The sequence below is a fragment of the Malus sylvestris genome, chromosome 17 (genome assembly GCF_916048215.2).
Source record: "Malus sylvestris chromosome 17, drMalSylv7.2, whole genome shotgun sequence".
NCBI classification, from domain to species: Eukaryota; Viridiplantae; Streptophyta; class Magnoliopsida; order Rosales; family Rosaceae; genus Malus; species Malus sylvestris.
This window is the reverse complement of record NC_062276.1, coordinates 16,289,274-16,314,571: the sequence shown is the minus strand read 5'-3', so window position 1 is coordinate 16,314,571 and position 25,298 is coordinate 16,289,274. Positions and strand designations below refer to the sequence as shown.

The 25,298-nt window shown below is 38.1% G+C and overlaps 2 protein-coding genes across 3 annotated transcripts; both read right to left on the bottom strand.

The window, feature by feature from the left end:
• Positions 1 to 1,937: 1,937 nt before the first annotated feature.
• Positions 1,938 to 11,797, bottom strand: LOC126610140 (uncharacterized). Of its 2 annotated transcripts, XR_007618384.1 has the most exons (9): positions 11,619 to 11,797; positions 10,955 to 11,270; positions 10,127 to 10,324; positions 9,713 to 9,985; positions 9,113 to 9,215; positions 4,420 to 4,538; positions 3,590 to 3,766; positions 2,308 to 3,361; positions 1,938 to 2,174 (listed from the first exon to the last, which is right to left on the bottom strand). XR_007618384.1 is itself a non-coding variant. In XM_050278126.1 (8 exons), the coding sequence occupies exons 2-8, from the start codon at positions 11,255 to 11,257 to the stop codon at positions 2,537 to 2,539; spliced, it is 1,998 nt and encodes a 665-aa protein (XP_050134083.1). In that variant the 5' UTR covers positions 11,258 to 11,270; positions 11,619 to 11,797; the 3' UTR covers positions 1,938 to 2,536. The 2 variants fall into 2 exon arrangements, 1 of the variants encoding a protein (XP_050134083.1); XM_050278126.1 differs by having other exon boundaries at positions 1,938 to 3,361.
• A 9,053-nt stretch (positions 11,798 to 20,850) lies between these two features.
• Positions 20,851 to 24,980, bottom strand: LOC126610142 (proteasome subunit alpha type-6-like). Its single transcript, XM_050278127.1, has 9 exons — positions 24,758 to 24,980; positions 24,251 to 24,345; positions 24,078 to 24,159; positions 23,852 to 23,948; positions 22,855 to 22,913; positions 22,596 to 22,678; positions 22,112 to 22,207; positions 21,839 to 21,898; positions 20,851 to 21,173 (listed from the first exon to the last, which is right to left on the bottom strand). The coding sequence occupies exons 1-9, from the start codon at positions 24,831 to 24,833 to the stop codon at positions 21,081 to 21,083; spliced, it is 741 nt and encodes a 246-aa protein (XP_050134084.1). The 5' UTR covers positions 24,834 to 24,980; the 3' UTR covers positions 20,851 to 21,080.
• Positions 24,981 to 25,298: the final 318 nt, after the last annotated feature.

Here is a 25,298-nt window from a genome sequence, read left to right as displayed (position 1 = left end):
CTCTTTAGAATCACCCATTAATTAATTAAATTTCTGATGCAAGTTGGCATGATATTTGTACCACAAAGAGTTGCATTTGATGTGGAACTCCAATTCCGCATAGCTCGATAGTTTTCCTTTACAAGTGGAATTCCTTTGCAGGATTCTGGTCTCTATGATTAATTTAAGCTTCGATTTTAATCAAACAAACAAAAATAACTATTGTTCGATTAGTGGCAAAAGTAACTAATCTATAATCATTCGAGTTTTATGTGTTTAAATAAATAGCAACGGTAAATGTTTAAAGGGAACATTTAATAAAAGGGTGGTTTTATTCGCACTTCATATTTTGTTGACCTGTCCTAACATACTTAATACACCGCCATCTATGTTTTAAATCAAAATTTATTTTAACACACCTCACATTACTACCCTCACACCCTACACTCTTTACGTACATGTCACACTCACTTAAACCTCACATCAAACTCTTCGTTTGTTTAAAAATAATAATAACTTGTGTGTTCGTTTTCTCGACCACAAACAAAATCCGCAATATAAAAACCTAAACCAGATACGAACTCAATTTTTAGGGTAAACTACAAATTTAGTCCCTTAATTATCACCTGAGTGAAAATTAGGTCCCTAAACTATTTTTTTTTCTTCAGAAAAATCAATTCTTGAATTATAAAAGTTTGCCAATTACATTCCTAATATTATATTCGAAGTTACTATATTCAATTTTCCGTCAATCTAAGTCATGTTACTTGTATGTGATACAAATTGGAGGATAGATAGGTAATTTTACATAAAGAAATAGTGTATGGAGTTAACTTTAGAGGGTAATTCAATAATAATAAAAATAAAAAATAAACTTTAAAGGGTAAATTAGATGTTAGATTTGCAATCTATGTGAAATGTTAATGTCTTATAGGCGAGAAAAGAATGGTATTACACTTTAAAGTGTGTCAAATGACTAAAGTTGACGAAAAATTGGATAAAATAGCTTTGAAGATTATAGTAGTGATGAAAATAGCAATTTTTAATTAATTTAGGGACTTATTTTGCGCAAAAAAAATTAATTTAAGTATCTAATTTTCACTGAGATGATAATTCAGCGACTAAATCAGTGCTTCACCCCAATTTTTATAACAAAGAGTGAACACATCTATTCTACATTTCGATTTGACCAGGTAATATCTTAGATTAAAAAAAAAGGACAACTGGTGGCAAGTCATGATTATCCACTTATTCTGAGGGACAGAAAGACTCACAGAAGCATTTTAGCCTCCACCTGGCTACAAGTCTGGCTTCCACACCAGCAACGGGATTCGAACCCCAAACCTCCAATTTTTTGTTTAAGGGAAGCCTTGAAATTTGTCATGTACATATCTTTAGATGATTCCGGGGAAATTGCTAACAACACATTAAACCAATCATGGAAGGAAACTCTAATTTTAAAGTAATTAGCTACTTGATTGTCTACCAATAACTTGAAGATACTTTTAAATGACTCATTGTCATCTTTATCTTTTGAATTTTTTTCATCGAAATTACCTCATTGTCGAGTGTGAATATCAGTCATTTTTTCCGAACGTTATGCTTGTTACAGCTTTTGCAGTAGGTTGGGAGTAAAACATTCAAATTGGTAAACCGCCTCATGTTTTTTTTTTTTTTTTTTGTCAAACAATAAATTTTGTTAGATTAACCACCAATAAAATTTGAATCCACGCAATTATGCAAAAGCTTAATACCTTTCTACCATTATGGTAAATAACCACTTGCCTCGTGTTATGATTTGGGGTGCATTAAAAAATATTTAAAAAAAAAAGACATTTCATTTCCTTAAGGGCCTAAATAGTCATTTAATATTGTAGGGTATATAAATCAATTTATAAAAAAGTTGTGAATTTATTCAGCAATACAATACGTGAAGTGCTAATAGAAAATCTGCAAAATTTAGCAAAACAATTAATATTTACATTGCCATATTTGCCTGCTTATGATATCTCAAGGAAGATGTTTAAAGTCTCTGTAACAAAATTAATATGGCAAACTCCTACCGCATCCCTTATAGCTAGAGAGCAATTTCCATGGCACGTATACCCCCGTTGCGTCCCATGCAAATCCCACAAATTCATATGAAGAAAAACTTACACATAGCCTTCCCTGCCACGGAAGCCTTTCTCCTGCAACTGAAGAAACTAATGTCGATCAGGGCGCAGAGAGCCCATAGTAGAACCCACAAGTTCAACATAAAAATTACTAAAAGTAGCCTACCACCTAAATTTGAAGAGGAAAAGAAAACAAATAAATCAACAGTAGCACCTCAACTAATTTACAGATGACGAAGATTTTCGGAACTGCATGCTGCTTTATCCATGGTTCTTCGATTTGAAAGTTGCAGCATCAAGCTATCGCCGTTCTTCCTACATTGCAGCAACGCAAATGAAGGACGATTTCTGTCTCTATGCAGCTCAGATTCAAAATTTATAGGGGCAAAAATCCACGTCCGGTGCAGAGGGTATAGACGAATTGTTATTCCAATGTTCCTTTCCTATAATACCACTTCTCCGATGGAAGCTGTTTCTTCCTCGAGTTCTTTAATTAACTTTTCAATCTGTCTTCTATATACCGGCATGAAGTGATCACTAATCATGGTTTGTGACAACCTCAGCTTACTGTACAGAGATCTTGGAGTGAGGAAAATACCAACCCTAGTCTCTTCTGGCTGCTCATTGCCCGAGTGGCTCGATTCACTATCAGCACCACCATGGTAAACGGTAACAATATGCATGATTTTCCCTGCAGGAAAAAATCTATGCGCTTCCTTCATGTCAGGAGCAGAGCGCTCGGGCTGACCATCGCTTGCCTCCGCTATTGCAGCTTCTTCTTCTTCCCGTATTTCATTTTCTGCATTCCTTATTTCATTTGCCACATCGGCATCCTCACCTTCTGTTCTATCATAAAGCTCAAGCTCAAGTTGTTGCCACAATTCAACCTCTGTCATACGGTCTTCATGTCTATCATGGTCTGTGAGCCCCTCACGCTCATCACTGACTTCACCATCAGTGTCTTGACGCATTCTATCAGAATAAGAATAATCAATCCCTGAAGTCCAGTCCATTCCTACAGATGAAGATACAGGAAGGTCGATGGTTTCAATGGCAGCTGAGCTTGTGATTCTCTTGGGGGGTGTAAGAAGAGGGTCAGAAGTCTCTGTGCTGCCACCGGAGGATCCGGCAGAACTTCCTTCATCATTTGAGTTTGAATGAGCAACCGAGGCTCGGTGACGAGGAGCCATGCATGACCATGATGACAAGCCAAGGGAAGGACGAGTCCATGCTGCCTGAGCCATGCTCTGGGCTCTTCTCATAACGACCTGTGAAATCAGAAAGTTTCACAAGCCAATCAAATGATTAAGTAGAAGAGGAGCACAGATTCAAAGTTCCAATCACCAAATTACAAGGTTGAAAGCTTCTATAACAAGAATGTCACCAGACATATGTCACGAGACATGACACATATCAAAAGTATTTAGTTGATTACAAGATTGTGAAAGGAAAAAATATGGTGTGCGACAAAACTACATTAAAAGAAAACAGGTTACCTGTGTACCATTGGAAACAGGGCGTAGAATTGCCCCTGCCCCGGCAACTTTTGCTTTAGCACTGGCAATGGAGGGAAGCCGTGAACCCAAAGCTGAGGCAGATCGATAGACAGTGCTAAGAATTCTTGTCTGCTCAATCTGATTTCTCAAGTCATTTATCCAAGCAGATGCCGTAACCTGTAAAAAGATAACAATATTTTATAAAACAATACGTTAGAACTTAGAAAGAAATATACAGTAGATCAATAAAAGGAATATCATAAGCATTTGGAATGCTTCAATAAAACTACAGAAAGCATGCAAGTTTTTCAAGTACCAACAAGCCAGAGAACCAGCACTGAATGGATGCATAGAGAAAAAAATTTAGGAGCTAACAAGGTATCATGAAAAAAAATATTGGGCAAACTCAACTAATATCATTAATTCTTGCCGAAAGCCCATTTATTCCAGTAAATATCACAATAACTCAAAGAGAAATGAGAAAAGAGCATGCAGAGATGGTACTAGAGTAAAGAGCATTTCCGTAATTGGACTAAAATCACCGGTAAGAACACAAACTATTTAGAAGAACCAAAAATGTACAGAGAAAAGCTTTATCAGCAGCAACAAATAAAAGTCTTGAGTACTATAAACTTTGTCCAAGTCAATTTATAGGGACTATATAGTAGTTTTGACCCTATTCAAGAAGTGCCGTCCCTCATCAAAATCAGCATATTTAGTCAACAAGATAACCATCATTCACCCCACAACAAAGATAGCAATCTCCCAAGGACCTCTAATCCAATAAGGTAGTCAATCAAGCACTCAATCACAGAGTTTAAGAACATAACCTCAGCACGCAAATCATCCACTGACGCAGCAGAGAACGTGGGCACTAGGTCAGCTCCATTGATAACAGAAGTAATGAAACCAGCTCCTGATTCTGCCAATTCCCACGTCATGCAGGCAGCTGCATTGTTATAAATGGTTACTAGTTAGAGCTAATAGAAATACTCACAACAACAACAACAACAACAACAACAACAACAAAACCTTTTCCCACTAAGTGGGGTCGGCTATATGAATCCTAGAACGCCATTGTGCTCGGTTTTGTGTCATGTCCTCCGTTAGATCCAAGTACTCAAGTCTTTTCCTAGGGTCTATTCCAAAGTTTTCCTAGGTCTTCCTCTACCCCTTCGGCCCTGAACCTCTGTCCCATAGTCACATTTTCGAACCGGAGCGTCAGTAGGCCTTCTTTGCACATGTCCAAACCACCGGAACCGATTTTCTCTCATATTTCCTTCAATTTTGGCTACTCCTACTTTACCTCGGATATCCTCATTCTCAATCTTATCCTTTCTCGTGTGCCCATACCTCCCACGAAGCATCCTCATCTCCGCTACACCCATTTTGTGTACGTGTTGATGCTTCACCACCCAACATTCTGTGCCATACAACATCGCGGCCTTATTGCCGTCCTATAAAATTTTCCCTTGAGCTTCAGTGGCCTACGACGGTCACACAAACACGCCGGATGCACTCTTACACTTCAACCATCCAGCTTGTATTCTATGGTTGAGATCTCCATCTAAGTCTCCGTTCTCTTGCAAGATAGATCCTAGGTAGCGAAAACGGTCACTTTTTGTGATCTTCGCTAGATTGCTCCGGTCATTAGTGTGGATAAGTATATAAATGAATAGAGATAGGAAAGCAAACACAAGATGTACGTGGTTCACCCAGATTGGCTACGTCCACGGAATAGATGAGTTCTCATTAATTGTGAAGGGTTTACACAAGTACATAGGTTCAAGCTCTCCTTTAGTGAGTACAAGTGAATGATTTAGTACAAATGACATTAGGAAATATTGTGGGAGAATGATCTCAAGTCATGTTGGGAGTCTGGCTCTCGAGATTCGGAGGGCGGTGCCTCTTCGATTTTGGAGCAAGCAATCTTGTTGGGAGTGTTTTCTCGAATGTGAGTAAAGGTTGGGCATGTTTGCTAGTCTACCTTGCCACGAAGCACAGAGGTTGACACACCGGGACTTTCCAATTATCCATCAGTGGTACTGTTCCTTTACCCTTGTGGGTAATAATATGGTAGCTAGACCTTCAAAATTTATGTGTCTAAACTTTGTTAGTGTTGTTTCTTTGCTATTCTTTTACCCTTCTTGGTCAGAGCGATGTAGTGGGAGCTGCAAGCTTCACGTGTCTCAACTTTGTCAGAGAACTTTGGCAAAGTTATCTGTGGTACCCATGAGCTACTGTTGCGTGTGGGAAGTGGGTGATTGAACAGTACGATTCATGTGCTTTCTACTTCGCCAGAAATCTTCGACAGAATGCCCATAATTTCCGCAAAGTTGAGTGTGCGTGTGACAGGTGCTGAAAAGGTAGGTGCCTCTTCGATTTCTGAGATTGACCCTCGTGGTCTCTGAGCAGCCCAGCTTTTGAGAAAGCAAGCCTCTTCGATTTCTGAGATCGGCCTTCGTGGTCTTTGAGCAGCCTAGCTTTTGAGAAAGCAAACGCCTCTTCGATTTCTGAGATCGACCCTCGTGATCTCTAAGCAGCCCAGCTTTTGAGAAAGCAAACGCCTCTTCGATTTCTGAGCAGGCGCCTCTTCGATTTCTGAAGCTTCGTCGAGTGCAAATTTTTATAGGGGCTGACATTAAGTTCCAAAGCACACTTGAATATCCACCAGTAGAAGCTCCATTCTTGCACTTCTAAGATCTTGATTTGTCCGACCTCTTCTCTCTTCAACACCTTTGAAAATGTCTGACCCCTCCGACCGTCGTTTTGACTTGAACCTTGTTGAAGAGGCAGCCTCGCCTTCTCCAGACAACATATGGCGCCCATCCTTCGTCTCCCCTACTGGTCCTCTTACCATTGGGGATTCCGTGATGAAGAATGATATGACCGCTGCGGTAGTGGCCAGGAACCTTCTCACTCCCAAAGATAACAGACTACTTTCCAAACGGTCTGATGAGTTGGCTGTTAAGGATTCTCTGGCTCTCAGTGTTCAGTGTGCAGGTTCTGTGTCTAATATGGCCCAACGCCTATTTGCTCGAACCCGCCAAGTTGAATCATTGGCGGCTGAAGTGATGAATCTCAAACAGGAGACTAGAGGGCTCAAGCATGAGAATAAACAGTTGCACCGGCTCACACATGACTGCTACAAACATGAAGAGGAAGCTTGACCAGATGAAGGAATCTGATGATCAGGTTTTACTTGATCATCAGAGATTTGTGGGTTTGTTCCAAAGGCATTTATTGCCTTCGTCTTCTGGGGCTGTACCGCTTAATGAAGCTCCAAATGATCAACCTCTGATGCCTCCTCCTTCTAGGGTTCTGTCCAGTACTGAGGCTCCGAATGATCCCCCTCCGGTGCCTTCTCTTTCTGGGGCTCTACCGACTGCTGAGACTTCTCCTAAGCAACCTTTGTGAAGGCTCCCTCTTGTTTGTTTATTTTGACTCAAGTATATGTACATATTTGTAACTTATCGGGGCTATCAATAAATAAGCTTTCCTTCATTTCCACGTATTGTGTTAAATACACCAAAGCCTTCTTCGCTAAGTTCTTTGAATTTTCTTTTGTTGAAGCTTGTATGTTGAAGCTTTGTGAGTTGAGCATGTAGGTTGAGGTAGTGTTCCCTTAATTTCCTGAGTGAGGAAAACTTCTCGGTTGGAGACTTGGAAAATCCAAGTCACTGAGTGGGATCGGCTATATGAATCTTAGAACGCCATTGTGTTCTGTCCTGTGTCATGTCCTCCGTTAGATCCAAGTACTCTAAGTCTTTTCTTAGGGTCTCTTCCAAAGTTTTCCTAGGTCTTCCTCTACCCCTTCGGCCCTAAACCTCTGTCCCATAGTCGCATCTTCTAATCGGAGCGTCAGTAGGCCTTCTTTGCACATGTCCAAACCACCGTAACCGATTTTCTCTCATCTTTCCTTCAATTTCGGCTACTCCTACTTTACCCCAGATATCCTCATTCCTAATCTTATCATTTCTCGTGTGCCCACACATCCAACGAAGCATCCTCATCTCCGCTACACCCATTTTGTGTACGTGTTGATGCTTCACCGCCCAACATTCTGTACCATACAGCATCGCCAGCCTTATTGCCGTCCTATAAAATTTTCCCTTGAGCTTTAGTGGCATACGGCGGTCACACAACACGCCTGATGCACTCTTCCACTTCATCCATCCAGCTTGTATTCTATGGTTGAGATCTCCATCTAATTCTCCGTTCTTTTGCAAGATAGATCCTAGATAACGAAAACGGTCGCTCTTTGTTATTTCTTGATCTCCGATCCTCACCCCTAACTCGTTTTGGCCTCCATTTGCACTGAACTTGCACTCCATATATTCTGTCTTTGATCGGCTTAGGCGAAGACCTTTAGATTCCAACACTTCTCTCCAAAGGTTAAGCTTTGCATTTACCCCTTCCTGAGTTTCATCTATCAACACTATATCGTCTGCGAAAAGCATACACCAAGGAATATCATCTTGAATATGTCCTGTTAACTCATCCATTACCAACGCAAAAAGGTAAGGACTTAAGGATGAACCTTGATGTAATCCTACAGTTATGGGAAAGCTTTCGGTTTGTCCTTCATGAGTTCTTGCGGCAGTCTTTGCTCCTTCATACATATCCTGTATAGCTTGGATATATGCTACTCGTACTCCTTTCTTCTCTAAAATCCTCCAAAGAATGTCTCTTGGGACCCTATCATACGCTTTTTCCAAATCTATAAAGACCATGTGTAAATCCTTTTTCCCATCTCTATATCTTTCCATCAATCTTCGTAAGAGATAGATTGCCTCCATGGTTGAGCGCCCTGGCATGAACCCGAATTGGTTATCCGAAACCCGTGTCTCTTGCCTCAATCTATGCTCAATGACTCTCTACCAGAGCTTCATTGTATGACTCATTAGCTTAATACCCCTATAGTTCATGCAATTTTGTATATCGCCCTTATTCTTGTAGATAGGCACCAAAGTGCTCGTTCGCCACTCATTTGGCATCTTCTTCGTTTTCAGAATCCTATTGAAAAGGTCAGTGAGCCATGTTATACCTGTCTCTCCCAAAACTTTCCACACTTCGATTGGTATATCGTCTGGGCCTACTGCTTTTCTATGCTTCATCTTCTTCAAAGCTACAACCACTTCTTCCTTCCGAATTCTACGATAAAAAGAGTAGTTTCTACACTCTTCTGAGTTACTCAACTCCCCTAAAGAAGCACTCATTTCATGTCCTTCATTGAAAAGATTATAAAAATAACATTTCCATCTGTCTTTAACCGCGTTCTCTGTAGCAAGAACCTTTCCATCCTCATCCTTGATGCACCTCACTTGGTTTAGGTCCCTTGTCTTCTTTTCCCTTGCTCTAGCTAGTTTATAGATATCCAACTAAACAAGCATCCAAATTCAGAACAAAATAATACAACTAAGAAAATTTTGGTGTTCAGAATACAAAAAATAAAAAAAGGAACCCAATTTGATGCGCAGCACTGAAATTAATATTAGCCCATGACATTTAACGAACACAAACCTGGAGCAAACGTCACACAGGTGGTTGTTGAAAGTTCTTTCTGCTCCCGCAATATATATGTTAGAAGTGCGGCAGTGCCTCCACCCAAAGAATGCCCTACAATCTGTCAGAAACAATTATTTGTTATACATATTTTGATCTTGTGGACCATAATATTGTTCGAAGCTATCAAATGGGTTAAGAAGAAACATTTGAACAATATGTTTACATGAATCTACTCAAAATATTGTTAGTTTGATCAAGTTCCAAGAAGAAACTTCTGCTAGCCATATGGTCTGTGTAATTGATAATACAGTTAACACGAGAAGACTGCTGAAATAACTAATCAGCTAATCAATAAATCCCCACCCATCACCTGCAGTAGCAAAGCTGCTTCAGGGACATAGTTTTACAGATGCAAAAATATATATATATATATATATATATATATATCAACAAAAATGATACTGAAAGGTATCAGAGCCAAGATGTCTCATGAAAATGTTTACTTTCTAGGAACTAAAACATCAGAGTCGTTTAATTTAACAACATAACAATATCTACTAATTGACTAATTAAGATGAGTAGTAAAATAGAGAACATCCACACTTATGCCATTACCTTAAGTTCATAGTCAGGATATTCTTCAAGTGCTTTTAGTACGCAAGGTTTTGCAAGCTTTGCAATCCATCGAGCAGCTGCAACCATTCCACAATGTGCATAACCCAAAACTAAATTACTGACTCCTCCCTCATGTACAACACTGTGATGGAATGGTACAACAGCTCCCGTTGCAACCGTCAGAGTGTCCTTAATACTATGGGTTCCACGAATCAGCAAGAGAAAACACTTCTTATTATGATCAACAAGAATTGTAAAAGCAGGCTTCAAGATCTGCAGAACACAGTAAATACAGAATTTGATATTAACAGATAGTGCTAAATTAATTTTTTATGCCATTGAGAGTAAAATAGTGCATAAAGACACTGACCAACGATCAGTACAACAGTAACAATATCTAATAAAATAACCTACTCCTGCTTTGGGTTCCTGGAGAAGAACATTTTCTTTTGAATAGCCTGTCTCCTCTAAAAACAATGGAAAAGGTTTCTTCGAAAAATGCCAACACAATGTCAGTAAGTTTAAGAGGTATTTGAGTTCAGCAATTGTTTGAGATCCTTTTAGCTGTTGACTGTCTATTCCACCAAATACACCATGAACATGTAAGTTTCCCTGCACCATACAGACGAGTTATTATCAAATATCACTCTTCCAACCAGACAATAGAAGAAAAATGACTACTTGGTATATACCAGATAGGAGCTCATATAAACAAACAATAAATACAAGAAGGATAGCATGTCATGTAACATTTTTTTTCTTTTCTTGCGAGTCTATTTATCTCCAGAATGACAAACACTTCTGAATAATTCCTTTCTTGGTTCTGTTAGTATCGTAAAGAAGTGCTAATCATAGGTAAACTTCCAAAAAAATTTGCGAAAGCTGCAGAGTATAGTGTCACATTTTTCACCAATTCTGTTTTTAACACTCAGTTAGAAGAATGCTTTCCATAATTCAACCACCCTTTTTTCCATCTCTAGATTGAGTATTATATTCAGATAAAAAAAATACTAATGATTTGTGTAAAATCAACATCCGTCTATCATGAATCTTAAAACTAAAATCTCGCCATATTGAAAGCAACCATCTAAGCAACACAAACCCCGCATGCCACAATTATAAAATCTACGTATGTAACCACTATTTTCAGCACATAACGCAAAACCCATGCAATAATAACGAAATCGATATAAACACTGAAATCGGCACAGTAAAGAAACCATGTCCATGAAAACATTTTACCTGCCTCTTTAGGAGAAAGCTAATCCCAAATGCCAAATCCCCTATAGGCCACTTCCCCAAAGTCTCGGAGTAAGTGAACCTAAGCGTCTCCGACAAAGTCGAAATGGTCTCCAGCCATGTAGCCGGGGCTTGAATTAACCTATGCGAAACGCGTTCAATTCCCAAAGGAGCATGTTTGGGCACATCACCACGCCCATCTTCGACATCATCGCCACCCGACAGGGGGGACTGTAACTTACGATTCAATGTATAATACAAAAGAGCAGCTGCACCGGCTGCGGTGGCCATAGTTGCAGTTGCCATTAGCTTACTATCCCTACAAAAATACAAATTTAACAAGAATATGATCAAAATTCAACTTTAACTAAACCCCTCAATCCAAAATCCCCAAATAAAATAAATATTAATCGAATTTTCCCGCTTAATCACCGCTAGAATTAAATAAAATTAAAACCAAACCAATCAAAAAGCAATCTTTTTTGGGGTTTTTTTTCGGCAGAAAAAGTGAATAAAATCGAAAACCCAATAAGGTCAGGACAAAAATTCGGAAAAAGCTGATTGAAATCAGAAATTGTTTGAACATCAAAACCCCAAAAATCCGAAATCCGAGAGACATTTGGTGGAATTTGATACAATAATATCCAAAGGCAAAGAGAAAGCGCACCTGAAGAGATCGATTGTGGCGTGAATTAAATGGAATTGATTGAGATTATCTTCGAGCGTAAGGCATTAAAAATAGAAAGGATTTGATTCTTCGACGAGAACGAGAGAGCCTCTAAATTCTGCGTTTCTTCGTTTTTTCGGCACGGAGAGTTTGAGAACTTTCGCGCAGCTTTGAAGCAAAACGGCAGGCGGGGGCGTAGTTTTGTTTCAGGACACGTGGCGGGCGTGGGAAGACGGTGAGTGGGGAAGGATGTGGCAATTAGAAACCGACCTTACTGGGATATGTAGGGGTGGGTTCGGTTTCATTCAAATTTTTTTTTTTTTTTTTTTTGCCAAAGCAGAAATAGAATCAAATTTTCGGTTCAGTTTGATTTTCTTTCGATTTTTTTTTCTGTTTGGTTTTATTCAATTCCCTTTTTTTTTTTGTTCGCTTTCGGTTTTTTTAGTTTATAAAACACAAATTTTTTTTTTAATATGGAATTTAGAAAAAGGCTTGCATTGGTAGACTAATAATAAGAGAATGAGGAAAGTAGGAAGGTAGTTATACATATCAAGATTAGATAAACCAATATTATTCTATTAACAACCTCGAAAGCAAACAAATAGAGAAGCTCTTTCAAGTTCCAAAACAGACTCAAGCACATCATTTGCATACTCAATATAAATTGGCTTCTTGGAAGCCGCCTTCCAACTTTCCTCTATAATCAATGGAATAACCTCCCTAATTGAACCAACTATACCCCTTGAAAAAGCCCTAGACTTCGTTTCATACTTGGCAACAAAGTTTCACAAAAGAAACATCATAGCATACATTCATAAAGTGTAAAGAGACTCGGTTATGTTCTGTTCGGTTCGGTTTTTGTTTGGTTTTCGATTTTTCAATTTAGGTTAGGTGTTCGGTCCCCTTTTTTTGGGTTTTCGATTTTTTTAACCCACCCCTAATTCGTACACCAAAAACTTTATTGCTATATTTTATTATGTTTTTTATATTTGATGAATTCAGGTTTTTATGTAAAAAAGAACATCTTACCCATAACTGTCTTCAACACCAAGCATATTGTGCCAAAATTCTTTTGTCTCATCAACAACAATAACATCAGAAAATTGAAGTCAAGCAAATCCATTCCTAAGACAACTTGGCCGATCTCTTCATAAGTCATTACCGAAGTTTACTTTCCAGAAGCTTGTTCGGGGAATTGATATGCATAAACTTTCTGAGTTATAACAATGTTAGTCCTCTTTGGAATTATGTCAAACTCAAAGGGATTATCCTGAAGTATACTCACTTGACCTTAAAATACTATTTTCCTTATGATTAGAAGCATTTGTTCCTTTGGGCTTTTGCTGCATGACTAGGTTTTAACAAGGAACCTATTCTGGGATGGTCATACCCTTGTGTACGTCCAGTAGACGTTTAAACTGACTTTGCATTCAACTCATCATTTACCTTGGACTATGGACTTTTGTACCATATTGGATTTTACCATAACTGAGTTTTGTGAGACTTATTTCCACATGCAAGTTCTTTTGTTTGAGACTAGTATGTTCCTTAATCAGTGCCAACAAGACGACTTCATCAAACTTTGCTACATTTGATGTGATATTTACTAAGTATTAACATACTCAAGGGAGTGTTGTGAACATTATTAGCACATGTGTGACTGTGTAAATCCTAATTAGATTGAGTTTAAGACTACTTAATATTCTAGTGATTCTTTCCTTTTAGACTTTGTACTTACTTGGATGAAAAGTTACTCTTCCCTCTTGGTTCATCAGAAATAAGGCCACAAATATAAGGAGATGTTGCGAAATCAACGATATGTGTGCAGTGGAATAAAATAAATAAGCCACAATATTTACGAGGTTCGGCAAGTATGCTTAAGTCATTGGTGTAGCAGTAGTAATCTCTCTTATTATTAAATGAAAACTACAAATGGAAACAAGAGAATGTATGTTTTCTTTTGTTGTAACATTTGTGAGCTAATAGGCCTTTATATAGAAAAACATATCATTCCCTGCTAAGTCCAAGAAATGTGAAAGTAGGCAGCACACCTTCAACATTTGTAGGCTGACAAGATCTTCAACTTTGGTTGGCTGAAAAGAAACAATAGGCGATGTTTATTTCCTCATGTGGTCATCCATCTTTATAACACTTCCCCTTGGATGACTACAGGTCATTTATTCACTGTCTTTAAAATTTCTGTAATGATAACCAACATGAGATGAATGGATGGTCTAAATGAGACAAAAATATTTTGCTCATGTAGCATACACTTCGATGCTTCCCCTAATGATATCTCCCCCTGATTAGAATAAGTTTACATTAACTAACTTGTTATTATGCCAATGTGTGTTGGTGCAGTTCTTAAGCTTCTGAAGTGAAAACTTTTGGCAGATAGTTGGTGAGGTAGTGTATCATATTAGCTTTGAATGTGTTTCTCCAATTTCCATTACTTAATTATGTCTATGAGCCATCTTTATGCAAACAAGAGAGATACTCATATTTTGCTTGCCCAGTAAGACCATGGCTGTTAGTGAGTTCATTTGAATAGAACAAGCACATGTCTATAATTTCCAAGAGTTATCAATATATAAACATTATTTCATTCTAAAACTCATTAAGGAAATGTTTCATCTGATTCAATGTATTGTGCTAAATACAATAAGGCATATACTTTGTTGATGCACAAAACCGGAGGGGTCTTGGAACAACGTAAATCCGACTGTGAATCTGCAAGAAATGTAAATAACACAAGATGTATCGTGGTTCACCCCAATGTTTGGGCTACGTCCACACTGATATTGTATTTCTCTGAGAGGATTGTGAGGGAGATAGCCTCTGTATGTGAGGATGAGAGCTCTTCCCATGGCCTAAGAAATGGCCTCTGAATTGGCCTCTCCTAATGAGGAGAGTGAGGGGTCCTTTTATAGAATAAGGGCTCCTCACTTACTACATATTTGCCCCTTCATTTATTACATAATTACATTTGAGTCCCTCAAGTATTTATACGAGATCTAAATATGGAGGCCCTAAGTATGGTACAAACATACTTCACTAAGATGTGGTTCTTCTGGACCAAATATCAATTCATGTTTTCCCTCACGAGGAATGATCTTTCTTAGTGTCTAAATATCGATTAATCAGTTGAGTGTTCAACTCATGATCTTCAATCCATATGATTCTTTAATACATAAACATTTTGATGGATAAGATTCACGTTGACATATTGTTCGATCTGCAGTTCAAGATAATATTTCTTTCAATACTTTATAATCTTTCTACACTCTTTAGGAGTCCCAATCTAATATTAACTCTTGCAAAAGATTTAGTAGGTTGCAACAATATCATAACGATAGTACTCACTAAGACAATTTATACAATCCATCGGTATTGCGTACATAATTTATGCTTTACCCTTCCAGGGCTTTTTTTCAAGCAATTTGAATTCTTCAGGAATTTTCTACACTTCATAACACATTCTCTTTTGGAATTTATACAGAGCAACTTGCTTCCATGTATACTTAAGGGATTTACTTATAGAGATATGCTTCAGAAATTTCATAAGCCTTTGTATAATATGTATAATTCTCCATTGAAATGAACAAGTTTCACAATAGGAAATCAAGTTTATAAGAGTGTATTAAAATTTCAGGTTTCAACTAGGAACCTTGTGTCATACCATGTGAGTGTAGTTCATTGTATTACAAATGCCCATATATAACTTCTTGGGTTCAACATCATTTGGCAATTTGTAGAACAGGTCCATTTCTATGTGTTCTTACTAAATTTTAATAGAATTGCCCTTCTCCAATTTGACTAATAACTTTTCTTTTCATCGACGAACAAAAGAACATGGTTCAACACAGCTCATTGATGAATTTAGTAGCTATTGTAAAACCAAAATTAGCATTAGTAATCATCAATTCATGATCCCATCATTCTCATGTGCATGCACATGCATATTTATGAGCATTTCATTACTTTGGATATCCTTGCCTCTTCATGGGCTTTATATTGTCTCTTCTAGGACAATCATATCTTATTAGATGAATTATTTAGAGAATTTGGATCATAACCTCTTCTAGAGCATTATAGAACTTGGATTTTTAATCTCTACTTCTGGGGAGTTGAATCATTGGAACCTATACATTCATCATACTTCAGGCATGAGATATATTAAAATTCCCATCTCCATGGATTGTCTTTTGGAACTTGAATCCATACGGCAACTGTCATATTGTGGGCATGTAACAGTTCAGTAATGCCAAGTCTATGGATAGTCTTATTAAGACTTCAATCCGTGTGGCATCTTTGTAACTTGTAATTAATTAGTAATTTTCAAATTTTGGATTACCTTTTTGTACATCATGTGAATGATATAAAATGCTAGAGTTTGCTGGGGTTGTGAGTAGGATTCCCATCATCGAACTTTGGTATTCCATTCACTTAGTCAACCACTTATTTTCTCCCTTTGAACTTTTATAGGTTCATCATTGGTCCTTCAGTTTCAACCTCCTGCATAACTGAAGTGGTGTGCAACTTGTGCCTTTGAATGGTCATTCAAAGCATCACCTTTTGGTGACTCATCCATACTTGGCAGCCTCAGTGTAAAGAGCCAATAGCGTACCAACTATTATGTGATGTTGGTGACTTGAAACCCGATTCCAACAATAGTTGAAGATGACTACTTGAGAGCAATGCAAGGCAAGAGATCAAGCAAAGGTTATGGGCAATATAGACCAGAAGTTTGATTTCAAGTTCCGACTGGTTGCTTCTTTTTTTTTCTCTTGTCTTGTAGGCAAAAGCAAGGGTAAAGGAAAAGACAGGGAAAAAAACATAATATGAGATACTCTTGCTCTCGACCTTGACGATATGAGATACTTTTACTCTTTAAGAAAATAGTAGAAGACTTTGATGCTGATGTAAAACTTCGCGATGAAAAATATTTTCTTGCTGAGGAAATGAGTTAGGCATTTTGAGAGACTTGGTTAAAGATGCATTCTCGACAAGGAAGAAGAGTTAGACATTTTTTGGAGCTCTGCCTTACCATGGAGGACGAGAGTCAACATATATAGGAATTTCCCTACAGCAGGTGGTGATGTTGTTAGGACCATCTTCTTCACACTTGTCGACAACAGTGGTGTAGTTGAAACGGTAAAATTCACGCGTCCAAACTTTGTCAAAGATATTTTGATAGAGTTATCCTTGATATCCAGAAAGATGAGAATGCGTCTGAGAAGTGCCAATGAACTTAATTTAGGAAAATTCGGCTTTTGAAATTCAGAGAATGATGTCTCTTTGATTTTTGAACAAGTGGTCGTGTTGCCTCTCATTTTATAGAGGCATCGATTGTATAAAAAAAAGCACGTTCGAAAAGTTGCCCGCTTATGGAAATTGCTTCTCTTGTATTTTTGAGATTTCACTTTATATGATTTCCTTTTCTTTCATCTTTTTTGAAAATGGCTTGTCCATCTGACCATCATTTCAATTTGAATGTTGTGGAAGATGCAAACGTGCCTCTTTAAGACAACATATTGCGCCCATCCTTCTTATCCTCTAATGGTCTTCTTAAGGTTGGGGACTCTGTGATGAAGAATAATATAACTGTCACAGTAGTAGCTAGGAATCTTCTCACTCCTAAGGATAAAATAATACTTTCGAAAAGGTCTGATGAATTGGTTGTTTAAGACTCTTTGGCTTTTAGTGTTCAATGTGCGAGCTCTGTATCCAATATGGGTCAACATCTACTTGCTCGATCCCGCCAAGTTGAATCACTAATGGCTGAGGTGGCAAGCCTTAGACAAGAAATTAGAGAGCTCAAGCACGAGAATAAAGAGTTGCACATTCATGCAAATAATTACTCGATCAGTTGCAGGAATCTGAAAGTCGGATTCAAAGTGACAATCAGAGGTTCGTGGCTCTATTCCAAAGGCATCCATTGCCTCCACCATCTGGAAGTACTATGGCTTCAAATGATCAACCTCTGGTGCCTCATTCTTCTGAAAATCCACCAAGTATTGAGGCTTCACATGATCCATCTCTAGTGCCTCCCCCTTTTGGGGTACTGCAGGCTTCACATGAGCAACTTTTGTGAAGGCTCCCTATGTTTGTTTATTTTTTTAGTTGTAACTCATGTGTATGCACGTGTATATATATAGAAAAGTTCCCTTTATTCTAGTTTTATACATGCATGAAACTTCTGGTCCAGCTTGTTAGATATAGGAATCTATGAAAATTTTTGGTTCCATTAATATGTCGATGATAATCAAATTGAGTTTTACTATGTCCATTTTCTTGTTCCAAAAGGAAGAAATTCAAGTACAACGGAACTTGCGATAATTAATTCATACCATATAAACAAATGCCTACACAAAATGTTATCAAGTTCTTAACATTATTCATAATGTACTCGAAATTTATTCTCGATATCGGCATCATTGGAACCTTTAGGTTCATAGTTTTGGAATTCATGCCCATATTTAATTTGTGCACGGATTAAGGAACTTATGGTCCTCATTTACATGGCTATCAGATTTTCTGCCAATAATTATAATAATAATAGTTATATAACCAATGTATATTTACTTTAAGAAAATTAGTCATACAAAGATATGAAGATGAAATGAAAGGATTTTCTTGTATGTGAAGTTCCAGCCAACATAGGTGATAGATAAGTAGTGCTTCATCGGATTTATAGTGTTATGCTTTCTACTGACACGAGAGCTTCTTGTACTAATAGCGTGTTGTGAAATAGACGATATGTGTGCTGTAGAATAAAGTAAATAAGACACAATATTTTTTAGGTTTGGTAAGTGTGCCTACGTCCTTCGGGCAATAGTAGTAATCTCTCTTATTATCAAATGAAAACAAGAGATTGTGTTTTCTTCTGTTGTAACATATATCGTTCCCTGTTAAGGCCAAAAAATGTAAACGTAGGCAGCACACCTTCAACATTTGTAGGGTAACAAGATCTTTAATTTTGATTGGCTGAAAAGAAACGATGAACCATGCTTATTTTCTCATGTGAATCATCTATCTTTATAAAATGAGAATCACAATCTCTATACATTTTACAATTTCTCAACATTCTCTCTTGCCGCAGCCTCTCTCTCATTGGAAAATTGGCCATAACTTGGATTCTTTTTTTGCGAGTCTTGACGATCGCATGGAGAAAAAGAAGAAGCCAGCTTTCTCTGCCTAATGAATACTTTTTCTACTTAAGTAGCCGAATATTTGTCTTTAGGAACAAAAAGAATATCCAATTGAATCCAATTTTACGCGAAAATAATTTAAGTTAGCACTACAAGTGTTTTGACAACAAAATGGAATACCCAAATCAACCATTAATCAGTTCCAGTGTAGCTGAAGAAGAAAGGGAGCATTTTTGCTCACCAGAGTTGATGCACATCTCCTTTTAATAGTTTGCCCGAACAAGCTACCCAACCCTAAAACCCTAAGATTTGAGAAATGCATTCCTCCCTTTCCTCTCCCTTCCACCTAACAGCCACAGCCACCACCCAACCCCGGCCTTCGACCCAACAGCCACCACCACCCCATCACCCAACCCTAGCAACAAAGACTAACATCCACCCACTTGCTAGCCCCGTCGCCGCTACCACCCTCCTTACCTTCTTTGTCCATCATTGTCGCTATCATCTTCCTCCACTAAGATTCACCGTCGTCTTCCTCTGACAAGATTCGCATCGTCTTGGGTGGGTGTTTGTTGGAGTTGGTTTGGGTGGGGGGGGGTCCTTTAAACGTTGTTGGGTGGGTGGTCGTCCCCCAATGTTACAATACTTCCCTACTGAAAGTTACTAACTGTTTGGACCCGATTTTACAATATCGGCCCGAGCAATTGAGGCCGTTGAGTGAGCATGGTTCTAGACCATCGGATAAGAAAGTTAAGATAATTTTGTTGTTGTTAAGAGATAATATTATGGCTTTAATCATAATAATTATCTTTTAATAAATTATCTTGATTTTCTCGTACAAGATAAATGGAATACAAAACAAGTCTACAAGAGATTCACATTCATGTGTGATAAGGATGTGGATATTTTAAATTAAACATGGTTTTATTTGGCTGTATAATTGCATGATAACCTCATGCAATTATATGGGTTTTGATCCCGTCAAACATGGATGATTTTTCGTGGACATTTTAAATAGGTACTCATCCAATTTGAGATGAGGGCTGCTGGAAGATTAATCGGCGCATGCAAACCACATCAAAGATCAAATATAATCATTCGAAGATCAAGCCACGTCAAACACATGGGAGATTGAAATTGGACTCTACTCAAGGATCAAGCCATGTCAAGCATGCATGTCTCTATAAATAGGAGTGGTTGTGCAACAACAAAAACACCTCCAATTGAACACACAACTGCCTTGCGCAAACTCTCTCAACAACTTGAGATTTTTTATTTTCTCTTTTCGCTGACACATCTTCCGTTGGCATCAACAGCACTGTGAAAGCAACCGGTGATATCTTCAGTCGGCATAGATAGCTCTGTTGCCGTAGAATCAACCAATCTCGCAACATTTTCCGTTGGCATCAACAGCACTGCGGCGAGGACGGTTGGTTACCTATCCAAGTCTCAGTCGAGAAGGGTTTCCGAATCCTTATTGATTGAGGTCATCTCATTAGCCTTCTTAGCGAAGTGAGGTGTTACAGCTTACTGAGCTCGGCGCATTGCACACTGAGTTATTTTATGATTGGATACTCTCAAGTAGGATTTAGAGTTCGACATTTAGACGGCCGAACCACGTTCACTATTAAGACTCATATCTGCTTTGAGTATTTGTGCCCTTACACTTTGGTGTCGATTCGGCATGAGTTTACTCTGACGAATACCATCACTGTGACCGAATTCGATGACGACGATTCGTGAACTTCGTAAGAATAGTAGCCTTGTCTTCAGGTTCGAGGACCTAAGAGGCCGATACGTGTTCCTTCCTCGACCGCAATCGCAAGATGCAGAAGTCAACCGCGCACCCAACACAACATCAACAAATTTTACTCCTCGACCAAGCTCGACCGACGAGTTGGCACACCCCGCATTCACCGAAGGACGTAATTAGCTTATAGATTACTCGGCCTGCGCGCCACGTAGGCTTGGTAGTTTTTAGGGTCAACACTAACATAACTATATGGGTAATTGTATAGTTGTAATTTTCTTCTTTTCCATTTCCTAGTCATAGGATAGTTTAGAAAGATCTTGGACAGAGGTTAAGTTCAACTCAACTAGTAATTCTGGAAAAAGACTACAAATCATGAAGACAGTGAATTTTGACAATCTTACAACAGTAATTCAACTAACGAAAAGTTACACGAGTAAACATCCTGTCCAAATCGCTTATAGTTTTAGGTGAACATTATATTCTAAATGGGATACGTAAATGTCCAGCAAACTTTCGAATATGAGCATCTCCGGACAGTATTGCCTTTTAGCCTAGGACTTAGTCTCGCTCACTTATAGCAGTCAAGTGCTCATCAATCTCTTCGGTAGACAACACTCTGAAGACAGGGTTCTCCTTTACCACCACCCCAACCTGAATATTGTCAATGGAAAATTAACATACATTTTATTCGATAAATTTACTGCTGCTGCAATGCATTGTCGCACCGTCAACATATGGCTAAAATTTAATGCATGTCATGTACGGCCAAGAAATTGACGGAAATTATATATACGTAAACATGCAAAATAGGATATGGAAAGTAACTTTGCAAAGCAGCGATCAAGAGAGATCTCATAAAAACCCAGTATTACCCTATCAATGTAATTAACAGATTGTTAGATAGACAGAACAGAGTCCTGAGTAGTAGATAGTACACTTAAAAAGGTATATGATAGCGAACTGGAAGCAGGTTGCTACAGACGATGCAAAACAAGATTATTTTCAGACCCTATTAGGCTCCTACGGAAAATGGAAGAGTGAAGGCAAACAATTGACTTGGCTCTTCAGAGGCCTTTGGAGTAGCACATATGATCCCAATGCAACAAACTAAATTGCCTTCGTAAATGTTATTTGATCTACTGTTAGCTCTCAACAGAGTGCCATGTCAAGACAAGTTAAAACCTATGTGAAAATTATACCGTCACACCATACAAGCAATGAAAAGTTTATTACCGATATGCCAACAAGAACGCATTTAAGGTTCTCATAAGAGAGCAGTAAAAAATTTCGAACACTAAAATGGGGGTTTCAAATACCTCAATTTCGGTGGCCTTGAAATCCTCTTGGAGAACTGATTGCAGGGCAGAAATACAAGTCTACAAATAAACAAATATGGGAAGTTAGAGAAGGAACCCAAAATAGTATTCTTATTATTTATTATTATCATTATTCTCATTCCTACTTTTGTTATAGTTAACATAATCATAGTTCAATAGCTAAAAACCATCAAAATCTCCAGAAATAGATTTTATCTAATAGGTAAAATATCTTATGCACCCTGTTCAATATACCATGACAACAACGTCTACCTGCACAGTCTCGTCGTAAGAGAATGAAGGCTCATTCTTCATTTTCTTCTCCAAGAAATTGATGGCCTCTTGCTCTTTCAATCCAGCACTTGTAGCCTAAGATGCTTAATTAGAGATCAGTTGAGAACTAGAACCATAGATCGATGCTCTAAAACAAAGATATAACTATGGCAGAGTAGAACTAATAGTGATGTCTCAAGATGATTATATTTTTCTCTTTGATCTTTGTCGAAACGATCTACATATTGTAGGGATGCAAGTTAATCTTAAGTGCTTTCTATAAATGTAAAAGCATGTACTAAAGAGAAAGGAGAGAACCTTGCAAGAAGGTATCTGTTTAATGAGTAAACCAAAATAGGGTTGATGCAAAATTGAAACTTGTGAGAAGTGAGGGTGGTTCTCACAGAAAATTCCATTATGCTGCATACATACTTTAGAGTTCTTTACATTAAGTTACATGAAAAGAAATATTCTTGGCACTTACCTTGTGACCAAAGTAATGGCCAGCTGGGTCACACTTGTAGAGTTGAGGTCCGAGCTCTTCATCAATGCCCAAAACCATAGCCACTTTGAAAGCAAACATAAATTGTAGATAATGATAACATCAGTGAAAATGCAAAAGACAAACCAGGTTATATAGGGGGGAGGGAGGAAGAGAAACAATCAGTATGCATCATTGCATGATGTAGTTCTTTGCTAGTAGAAAAGATTATCCACTGCTATAGAACGGATTAGAAACAAACCTACTCCAAGTGGCCTCATGTAAGCATGTTGAGTATAGATTTGTGATTTGTCTGCAATCCTGTCATACAAATCTTATCAATAAAAGATAATGAGATGACTTTGCAATTATATACAGTAGTCTGTACTGTTCTGACTGTAATACTAGAAACTTGGAATTGGTATGGATGGAAAATAAGAGGCAGTATTTAAAGTATAGTCAATTATCTAGTGGCTCTCTAGGAAATAGAGGTTATCTGAATCCCAATACCCATTCATTGAATACAAATTTGAAGTGGGGTAATTTCATATGCTGAATGCTCGCTCTGGAACAACCATTACAGAAACTAATGGCTTAAGTTTGCCGATCCTTTCCCCATCCAGGGAAAAAAAAGCTTTGCTTGGGGCATTTCATCTAAACATCCTTTCCTTGAAATAACAAATGAGAAGATACAAGAGGGATCACCTAGACAATGCAACCAAAACCTCTAACCTAGAGAAATGATCCCCTGATCTTTTGACTGGAAGATCCAAATCCCTTGAATTCTAAGGTTAAGCAGAAAAGTCCATGCACACTTGCATTACAATATTTACTTTATCCAAAGGACAAAATTAAATTATTTCTTTTACATAAACCTAGTCAGGGAGGGAGAGAGGGGAAGAGAGAGAGAGGAGAGATAGAGAGAGCGGCTGTACATAATTTCAGAAGGGGGGGGGGGGGGGGGAATAACCCCGACAATAAACCCCATAACTAAAGGACCATGGCATCCCATTATGGTGTCCATCATTCTACATATCCAATTAAGAGGAAGGGGTGAACAAATCTTACTTGAACTGTTAAATTCAACAAGACTGGCCCAAACAAAAACAGCCAAAACAAGTGAAAAACATACAATGGATACAATTAAACAACTCTAACTTAAAATATAACTCAAGATAGGAATACTGAAAAACTGCATGCTAAAAGTTCAGTTGTAATATAGCCTAACATAGTATTGTATAAACACTTAAAGTGATTACCATTTAGCCAACACATCCACGGGCATCTCATATCCATATTTGAAACGAAACTCAGCTGCTTCATTCCTTGCTTGCGAAACTAGGGTCCTCGCATCAGCTACAAAATTACATGTCAAGAGGATGAACCAATGTGAGCTGTTGAACTACAAAAGAACTAAACATTGCCGAAAGCACAAATGTTCGAGTTAAAGCTTCCAACAAAAGTTAACGGAGAAGAAAAAGAAACCTGTCATTCCAGTGGCCAGCAACCCTACGAACTTAGTGATGGGGAAAAGATGTGTGACACTTGTCTGATCCAAAAGCTTGTCCTGCATTAATATCATGACGTATTTACAACCCGCACTAATTCACAGCATGGTATGAGAATAAAGACTCAGTTATACCACCAACAATACTCACCGGGACTTTCTTCTGGGTCACAACACATACTGAATCCTTTCCCCGGACACCAATGGAGGTGATCCCAGCAGCTTTAACAGCCTTAAAAGCATACTCTATCCAATCATAAGAAGAAGAAAAAACCAACTCAGAAAACAATATCCCTTACAGGGATCAAGTTCAGCATCCAATAAACCGAAATTTAAGTCGACTGTCTTTTAGTGCCGACAAGAAACCGAAAACCCATACAAATTAAGCTACTTAATTTGACTGATGTATAATTGATCTAGCAAATGACACACCAACCAGAACCCAATACAAACAAACTACACATTCGCTTCTATAATCTTGAATTTCTCCCCAGATTTCAGCATTAAAACAAAATGATAAAACAATTATATGGGTTTTGATCTCGGTGACCCGTAAAACCCTAAAAAACCAAAAACCCACAAATCTGCCCTCGCTGAAGGATCATCCGAGATTCAAATCGGAGAAATCGCACAGAATGTATTGGAGATTATCACATACCGACTTGGAAGAGACGACCTTCGGGTGAGAAAATCGTGATGTGACGATCGTATCCGCCTCCGCTTCCTCGACTCATGATTTGATTGCTTCAATTTCTGAGCTTCTTCTTCTTCTTATCTGGTTTTTAGGGTTCCTTCGAGTTGGCGTATCGGACTGTAATGGCTACTAGTGGGAGGGATTTTAATTAGAAGAGGAAACACACGAAAGCTTTTTTCCCAAGTTAGCTGAATATGTTCAAGGTTGAAACAATGTCGCATGTATTGCATTTTGTTTGGGGAGCCCAAAATATGGAGATGGGCCAAAACTTTGGAGAGCAAGCATGAGAGAATATTTGAAACAAAAGCCCAAATAACCATCCAAATTTGTTTTACCCAATGACACTTTAGTGCTAGAGTAAACTACATATTTGGCTCTGAACTTAGGTGGGTCTTGTCCAACTAGGAATTGATAGGATTTTAGTAGACTTTAAAATGAGGGTGTAGTCAATTAGGATTTAAAAAAAAGATTTTAAAGACTTTAAAATCATGGTCTAGTCAAATTA